Here is a 9,007-nt window from a genome sequence, read left to right as displayed (position 1 = left end):
GCCAGAAAGACAGAGACAGAGAGACAGAAAGTGAGGAATCACCCCCTCCCAGGGGGAATGGCCACGCTGCAATCTCTTCTCCATTCTCCTCTTGGGATCTTGGGCATGCATGCACACGCGCCCGGCATGAGTTTAAGCCACTGGGTCTGGGACTCGAACCACGGTCCCCTACATGGGAGTCCAGCGACATAGCCATTACACCATCTGCTGGTCCCAAAGTTTGAACTTTTAACAGGTATGAATAATATATAAGCACAGTTTAAAAAAATTAGATAATACCGAAGAATTGAGATGAAACACACATTTCCCTTCCCCCGCCAGTCCTGGTGAGCTCTGCAGAGCTAATGTGGCTTGGTCTCTTCTGCACTCTTTCTGACACATGTACACATGTAGAAACACACGTGTCCTTTAAACAACAGCCACATTCTCCACATTTTTTCCCCTGTGCCTTTTCCTTTTGACTTCATAAATTGTGGGTATCTTTTCACATGAGCATGTCCCAGTCTGCTGGCTGCATGGTGCCTCTTGTATAGCCTTTCCGTCATTTATTGTAAGTGACATTTCAGGAAGTTGAGGGTTTTGCTCTCACAAACAGTGCTGAGTTAAACGTCTTCATGTGGCCTGTGTGCGTGTGACGGTGTATCCATAGGACAAGTTCCTAGAAGTGAGACCCCTAGGTGAAAGTTACCTACCTCGTGTTTTATAATCATCACCGATGCCACCCCACTGCTTTCTGAAGAAGTCCCACCATTCCATGCCCCTGCAGCAGCGTGAGAGGGACTGACTCCCAGAATTGGGTGTTCCCACACTCAGCTTAAATTCTCCCTGTCCTGTTAGGTGAAAAATACCATCTCGCTTTAAAATGTGCCTTTGTTTAATTATAGATGAGGACAAAGATGTTTTTCTTACTTATTGGCCATTTGTAAAATAGCTGTTGGTGTGTTCTGTTTTTCATCTGGTTGTTAAAATTCTGTTAATTTACAAAGAGCTCTTTGCCCATTGAAGAAATGATCATGCGTCCAGCCTGTGGTGTGTGGTTAAAACAGCTGGATCCCACATGCAGACTGCATGGGGTTTGAGTCCTGGACCCGGTAGCTTGAAAAACATGCAAGGCATGCGTGCGTGCATGTGTGCATGCCCAAAATCCTGGAAGGAGAGTGGTGAGAGTGGGATTGCAGCGTGATTTTCCTTCATGGGACGGGGAGTGCTTTCTTGTTTTCTCACTTACCCTCTCTGTCTTCTCCAGCGAGTACAAATGCCCTGTAGCAAATTAAAAAAAAAAAAAAGAAAGAAAGAAAGAAAAGAAATGATCACTTTGTCGTTTTTGTTGAACTTGTTTTTCCTGCTTTGTTATTTGTCTTTTGGTTTTGTTTCTAGCCCTCTTCTTCCCTGATGTCTTTCTCTTCCCTGGTTTGTGTGACTACGCTCCTCGATTGCTTCCCATCTCTCATTGCATTTATTTTCAGGCTCTCTTGTCAGCTTCTCTCCCTGTGACCATCCCTAAGTGTTGCTTTGTCACAGCTGTCAGTCTCTGTGTGCTCTCATCTTCCCGGAGTAATGTCATCCCTGGCCTCAACTCCAGCCTAGTGCTCAGGACTCCGTGCTCTGTCTGCAGCCAGCTTTTCTGTTGACCTTTAGCATGAGGGTGCGGTGGCCCGTGAGCATTGCCGCATACTTGTCCAGCTGCATGTGGCCCAATCTGCAGTCCTGCTCGCCTTCTACCCCCTGCCCACCTGTCCTGCCATCTCTGTCCCTGGCTTCTCTAAGGAGGCCAGGTGTTAAGTCCAGAGCTGCAGTTCCCATAGCCTCTTCCTCCTTCTCAGGCACTCCCTCTAACCCTGACCAGAGTCTTCTAGCTCCTGCCTGTGAAATGTCTCAAGTGTGGCTTCATCTTAATACCATGGTCTACTCTGGGCCAGCCTCTGTCCCAGCTTCCGGCCTGCTGCAAGAGCCCTCATGCTCCCCACCTTTCCAGTCTCCCCTGATTCTGTCTCTGTGCTGCTGAAAATTCTCAAGTAACTCCCTTTTCTTTGAAGGACAAAAACCTAAATTTTGCTTATTGCACAGGGCCCTTTCCTGAGGGCCTTTCCTGCCTTACTCTTCTACTTATCCTTTCGACAGGAACGGACTCCGGCATCAGAAAGAACTGCCATTGACATAGAAGAGAGGGAGCACATTGAACAGTGGCTGGGGATGGTTAAAATATGAAAGAGGGGCCAGCAGTGGCATGGTTGTTAAGACGCAGCATTCCCACATGGCTGACCGCAGTTCAAGTCCCAGACCTCGTGGCCTGAAAGTTATGCTGGATGCATGCACGTGTGTGCCCACAATTAGGAGGAGAGTGGAGAAGGGATTGCGGCCGACTGTCCACCTTGGGGCGCGATTTCTCGCTTTCATGTTCCCTGTCTGTTCTCCAGCCAGTGCACATACCTTATGCAAAACAAAATAAAACAGAAAAACACTAAAGAAAAACAACTAAAAGAACGTGTGTAGGTACATACATGCACACACGTGTGCTCACGCACACACACACACCTACCTTCCACTGAACATAACCACTGCATACCTTATGCAAAACAAAATAAAACAGACAAACACTAAAGAAAAACAACTAAAAGAACGTGTGTAGGTGCATACGTGCACACATGTGTGCTCACACACACACACACCTACCTTCCACTGAATGTAACCACTGTTCACAATTGACTGTGCTCTCTTCCAGGGAAGCACGAGAGGCTGTGTTAGGCTTGCGTATATCTTACATGTTTTGTTTCTACAAAAGGGATTATTTTGTGCTTTTGAATAGGGTTTTCTTATTGCCCCTCTAGTGCTTTTTCCACTCTCACATGACTGTGTTGATCAGGATCCCTTCCCAGCGATCGGCGACTTAGCGCCAAGGGTAAACGCCAGCCTGGTCGCATAGCCTGAGTTTCCATGTCTTAGAAGGACACAGTCCCTGTTTTTTCTCTCATAGGTAATGCGGAAATCTCACGAAGCCCGAGAAAAGTTGCTTCGCCTAGGAATTTTTAGACAAGTGGATGTTCTGATTGATACATGTCAAGGTACGTGTTATGGTGTGTTTTTATGACTCACTTTCCATCTGTCCTCCATGGTCACAGAAGAGCTGTTTGCATAGCTGAATGGAGATCGCGGCGGAGGGCTCACCTGACAGGCAGGTCTCGGTAGTTGGTCTCTGGGAAGGAGCTGAATTTTATGTCAGGCTGAGGGAAGAATGGCGAACTCAGATGATACTGTGGTCCGAGCCCCTTGTCCCTACACTGGGACTCAGAGTGATGCTGGTGTGGGAGCCAGACTTCATTTGGCATACGGCAACCCAGTGGTGAACAAGCTTTGGACAGACTCCACCTAAACGTGGAATCAGATTTCTGCTTTGGTTTTTGCTCATTTTCTCGTTTGCTGTGTGCTTTTGGGCCCGTTTCTCAACTTTGTCAACATTTCATTTTTGCTGGTGACTGGCTGCTACGAGGCAGCCGTGCAGAGCCCAGGAGAGAGGGGCCAACAAGCATAGACCCCTCCTTGAGCAGCTGACCTGGGGACCCAGCAGTCGGTGATGACAGTGCAGATGATGTTCTGTGCTGTAAGGTGGGCTGAAGGAGGAACTTTAGCTTCGTCTGACTAGGGGGCAGGAGACGAGGATCAGAGAGGGCTTCCTGGAAGGGGCGACTTATATTTTGAGACCAGAAAGATGCTTGTGAGTGAATTTGGGGAAAAGGGCTGTTATCGAGGGGAGGGATAAAGAATATTCCAGGGGGAGGGGAGCATTTACCAGACCGAGTGGCCAGAGGGAGAGTGGTTCGTAGGGCAGGCCAAGTGTCTGTTGAGCTGGCATGCAGATTCGGGGGCCAGGAGTGATGGAGAAGTCAGGTAGAAAACTAAGCGGGAGAGCAGATTGTGGTGGACCCACCTTGCCAGAGTAGAATTCGGGCTTTGTTCTATATTCAGCAGACATTGTTGGGAAATAAATAGTTTGAATGAGTCAGTGGACAAGAGAATGCTTCAGAATTGAATGGGGGATGATTCTGAGAAGACCCAGGTGAGACAGTATATGAAAACGCTTGCAAAATGTGAAGTGGTCAGCCAACTAAGGGCATTCTTCCCATCCGATACGTGTTCAGCTGAAGCTGAGGTTCACAGTAATAGCGCCCTAAGCAAGAGAGAGGTCTTTTTTTTTTCTTTTCTCTTTTTTGGGAGAGGTTTTTTGCTATAGGGCGCATGCGCTCGCCAGACAGACAGAGAGAGACAGAGAGATAGAAAGCGAGAAATCACCCCCCAGGGGGGATAGCCATGCTGCAATCCCCTCTCCTCCATTCTCCTCTCGGGATCTTGGGCACGCACGCACACGCGCCTGGCATGAGTTTAAGCCACCTGGTCTGGGACTCGAACCATAGTCGACTACGTGGGAGTCCAGCAACATAGCCAATACGCCAACTGCTGGTCCCTTTGCATTTCTCCATGCGCTGGGGGACTGTCGAGGGCCAGTGAGGTAGCCTTGCTCCTCCAAGTCACCCCAGGTTGGTGTGGTTTTGCAGGGGTCTTATTATGCTGTCATCACTGGGATCCCCTTATTCCTTGATGGCCAGGTACCACACCCTGGTTCTAGCATCAGGAGGGTAAAGGGCATATCCCTCCCATGAGCACTTGTCCTGGATATGGTACTCGGCACTACCTTCTCATCCTATTGGCCAGGATTAGTCACACGACCACACCTATGTGCAAGGGAGACTGGGAAATAAAGTCTGAGTGGCCACGTCCTCAGCTAAAAATCAAGGCTTCAAGTCTGCATAGAACAGTGGTTCTCAGTGTGAGGGTCAGCAGAATTGCTATCCCTGGTAACTTGTTAGAGACCCAAAGTCCACTGAAGCAACCTTGAGGGTGGGGGCTGTGACCTGCACATAGCGAGTCCTCCGGGCGATCCTGGTGCATGGCGAGGTGTGCAACTATGGGGCCAGGAAAAGGGGAGAAGAGGGGGGCAGCCCCTCTGCACCCTGAGAGCAGCAGGATGGTGCTACCTGTGGGCACCGTGGCAGGTGACAATGCACAGTCTGCTTGGTAGGTGATGGTCACTGTTTTGTGTGTGTGTTTTTAAAGTTTTGCCATAGGACAGGTGTGCTCACCAGAGAAAGAGAGAGGCAAAGTGAGAAAGTACCCTCGAGGGGGATGGCTGTGCCAGTCTCCTCCATTCTCCTTTTGGGATTCTGGGCGCTCTCGCACATGTGCCTGCTGTGATTTTCAACCCACCAGGTCTGAGACTCGAACCGCATTTGGCCGTGTGGAAGTCCAGTGCCTTAACCACCACACCACCTGCTGACTCCACAATCACTAGTTTTAAAAGTGTTTTTCAGGGAATGAAACCAAAGCCCAGAGATGTCCAGACGAGGGATGCAGTTCCAGCCCCTGAAGCCTGAGCCATTACCCAGGGGTGCTTTTCTTGGGCGAGTTTTGTGGCATTTGGTTTGAGCTCTGCCCCCTGTGGTAATCATGACCCTGCAGGCTGTCAGCTTGTCCGCCTCTGTCAGTGCTCTCCACCTGTACAGTATGCTGGAGTTGGGACCGGTTAGGGCAGTGAAACAACCGCATGGAACTGTGGTGGTGGGTGCTTGCCATGCATTTGTCCAGCCCTAGTAGTGACCCCTGCTGTACCCGCGGACTTGAGTGCCTCGTCGTGTCTGAGTGTTGTCATCCGCTGTGGCAGAGCTTCCACCCAGTGTGAGGTGTTACACTGGGGAAATGCGGAGCGGCGGTAGCAAGGCGGGCTGTGGGAACTCTGTTTTCTGTGCATGTGAAACTGCTCTGAAAAATAGTCTGTTCTTTAAAGAAGGGAATGGCGCCAAGGCTGCACCCTTGACCTACTGCACCCGGGCACATGGGCGCCCACGACTGGGCACCCATGTGAGCTGCCCAGGGTCGACTGTGCCTGCCCTGCTCCCGGGCCCTGCACAGCTCAGCCTCGCTCTGCAGAAGACACGCCCGGCGCTGGGTGGGTCGTGGAGCTGGCGCACTAGCTCAGAGCCCATCACGTCCAGCTCAACAGCCCAGAAGCTTTCAGCTTAACCAACAGTATCACCTTTCTTTCTCTCAGGGTCCCAAAATCTCTGCTGTCACATGAATTCCATGTACTAGCCTTAGTTGAAATGAGATATCAGATGTTTCTAAGAGCCTCCTCTTTGGAGAACAGACCCCTTCAGCAAATGTTTTTTTTGGAGAGGTTTTTGCTATAGGGCGCATGCGCTCATCAGAGAGACAGAAAGCAAGAAATCGCCCCCCCGAGAGGATGGCCATCCCACAATCCCTTCTCCATTCTCCTCTTGGGATCTTGGGCACGCACACACATGCACCTAGTGTGAGTTTAAGCCACTGGGTCCAGGACTCGAACTGTGGTCAACTATGTAGGAGTTGGCCATTGACATAGCCATTATGCCAACTGTTGGTCCCCCTTTAGCAAGTCTTGTTTGTATAACCAGATAATACTGCAGCTCTGTTTGTGTCAGGGCTTGACTGTTTTTTCATACATGGTGCCATGGAAGCTAGAAACAGGTTTTTATGTAGAGGTATGTTTTGATTTTGTGTGGGAGTGTGCTTATGCTTTAAAACAGAGGCCGGCTTTTCCAACAGAGATGGTAAAATTGAATGAACCTTCAGATCGCTTTTGTCTTTTTAAGCAATGAAACCCAAAACCAAATGGCATGTTCTGGCTGGCTCATCGGTCACTCCTTTTTACTCACTTAGGAGACGATGCACTTCCCAACGGCTTAGATGTGACCTTCGAAGTAACTGAGCTGAGGAGGTTAACGGGCAGCTACAACACCATGGTCGGGAACAATGAAGGCAGTATGGTACGGTAGAGTTCTTCTTTCAGAGTCGTTCTAAAAGCTGATGCGCAGGTCCACAACTCTTCTGTCTTTCATGCACCCTGGCTGCTGTTATTGTGGTCTCTCTTTCATCGCTTTGGAACTGACTAGCATGTGTTTTGCATTGGTAACAGTATCACATCAGTGATGGAGAATGGTCTGAGAACTGTTAGTACTAACAGACTTGTTCGAATCCCTTCCACCTTTGAATCCATACAGTGTATGTTCTTGAGCCTCATTGTTGGGGAGGTTACCCCATCCCTCACGTTGCTCAGATTTGTGTGTTGGATATGGCCCCTCAGTAAAGGCACGTGGTAAGGAGAAAAGCAATTACAGATGCCTGGTGTGTTTTCCAGGCCTCTGAATCTGGGACTTGAACCATGCTGTCGGCCATGTGGGAGCCAGCTGCCTTAACCACGAAAGTACCCACAGGCCTGCCCTTAGCCTTTATTAAAGTTATCATTCCTTCAATTTAGACCAGTGCTTTTTTTCTTTGCTCCTAGGTACTTGGCCTTAAACTCCCTAATCTTCTGGGACGTGCAGAGAAGGTGACTTTTCAGTTTTCCTATGGAACAAAAGAGACTTCGTACGGCCTATCTTTCTTCAAACCACAACCCGGAAACTTCGAAAGAAAGTAGGAAGCACAGTGGCGTGTTGGGTCCAGTGGCCTGTGTAACAGTAAAGTAGATGGCTTGTTGGTGACGAGAAACCATGCGAATCAGCTGGCACTTGTGCAGCGTGACACTGTAGATTCCCTCTTGCAGATGAGCCCCAGTGGTGTGGTTTCAGTCTGTTGATTTAAATGTGTGCAAGTTCTGATCCCGCCTTCAGCCTTTAAAGCTCTATCCCATTGTCTCCTAGTTTCTCTGTAAACTTATATAAAGTTACTGGCCAGTTCCCCTGGAGCTCACTTCGGGAGACAGACAGAGGAGTGTCAGCCGAGTACAGTGTAAGTAACGTCTCAGTCATCCCCGAGGTGGGTCTGCGTGGGAACAAAGGGCCTTGTTGATTCCCAGAGACAGCATGAGGGTGGCAGGGCGAGCATAAGCCCTTTATCTCGCTGCACCTGCCAGCTGCCTCTCGCCTGGGTGCCTCTTCTCCAGCAACGTGTAGCCAGAGCGGGGGGCCAGAGAGTGGCCGATGTCATGGTGGCAGTTCCTCCTACCTCCTCTTGGCCGAGAGCCCTGTCTCCTGCCGAGTGTGAGCCAGAGAGTGGGGCCAGGGTGTGGCTAATGTCTGTGTTGGCAATCCCCACACTTCCTCCTGGCCGGGATCCTTCTCCTACCAGGTACAGGGCTGAGAGTGGGGCCAGGGAGTGGCTGATGTCACGATGTCAGCTCTTCCTGCCCCCTCCTGGCTGGGAGCCCTTCTGCAATGTACAGGCCAGAGGGGGGTGGTGGGGTGGTCTGAAGTGATAACTCCTCCCACCTGCCCAGTTTCTTTGTGTTCCTGACTTCCTGTGGCACCGTCTGTCTGTCCTTCCACATGTGTGTGAAGATCCATTGTTTCTGATAGCCAGCAAAATTGCCTCAGATCAGTGGAAGGTTTTAGTATCGATTCGCTCTCAGGTGTACTCTAGAAGGATGTGACAAGGTGCGGCAGGTGGAATTAGTAGCACATGAGCATGCATCTGGCTTTGCTCTCGCTTTTCTCTCCACGTTCCTCTCCCCGCTGTTCTGGGATCGAGTTAGTGAGCACAGGCCTTGGACACAGAACTGGCCAAGAGTGGTTCCCCAGGCGCGGGCTTCGTGCCACCAGCATCAGCCTTACCCTGGGGGTGTTAGGAATGCAGAGTCCTGGGCCCAACATTGAGCTGCTGGGCTAGACTCTCCTGGGGGGGAAGGTGCCCAGGGGGCTCTTTCCCAGAATCCTTCTCACAGCCCTGGAAGCAGGTCGCCTGGGGTGACTCCCCTGTGCCCCCACAGTTGAGGAAAGTGATTCCTTTATGAAGGGAAGGTGATGGTGATGGGGTCTCACAGGGCTGGCGTGAGGATTAACTTGCCAGTGCTCAGGCGCTGAGTTGTGATGGCCACCACGCTGCCCATCCTTGCCGACCCAGGTCGTGTATACTCTCAGCACGTCCAGGCGGCCCATTGGCCGTGGACCAGCCCTGTGAGAGCGTGCAGGCAGACCGTTAT

General features: G+C 50.6%; 1 protein-coding gene across 1 annotated transcript in view; it reads left to right on the top strand.

The window, feature by feature from the left end:
- Positions 1-9,007, top strand: part of SAMM50 (SAMM50 sorting and assembly machinery component) — a 48,817-nt gene that overhangs the window by 9,551 nt on the left and 30,259 nt on the right. Inside the window, exons 4-7 of the mRNA XM_006150664.2 lie at positions 2,975-3,062; positions 6,748-6,854; positions 7,373-7,503; positions 7,731-7,818. Coding sequence (XP_006150726.1) covers positions 2,975-3,062; positions 6,748-6,854; positions 7,373-7,503; positions 7,731-7,818 — 414 coding nt within the window. The remainder of the gene's footprint in view (positions 1-2,974; positions 3,063-6,747; positions 6,855-7,372; positions 7,504-7,730; positions 7,819-9,007) is intronic.

This window comes from Tupaia chinensis, unplaced genomic scaffold (genome assembly GCF_000334495.1).
Source record: "Tupaia chinensis unplaced genomic scaffold, TupChi_1.0 Scaffold000294_1, whole genome shotgun sequence".
NCBI lineage: Eukaryota > Metazoa > Chordata > Mammalia > Scandentia > Tupaiidae > Tupaia > Tupaia belangeri.
Note: the sequence above shows the minus strand (reverse complement) of the source record. Positions and strands in the feature narration are given on the sequence as shown.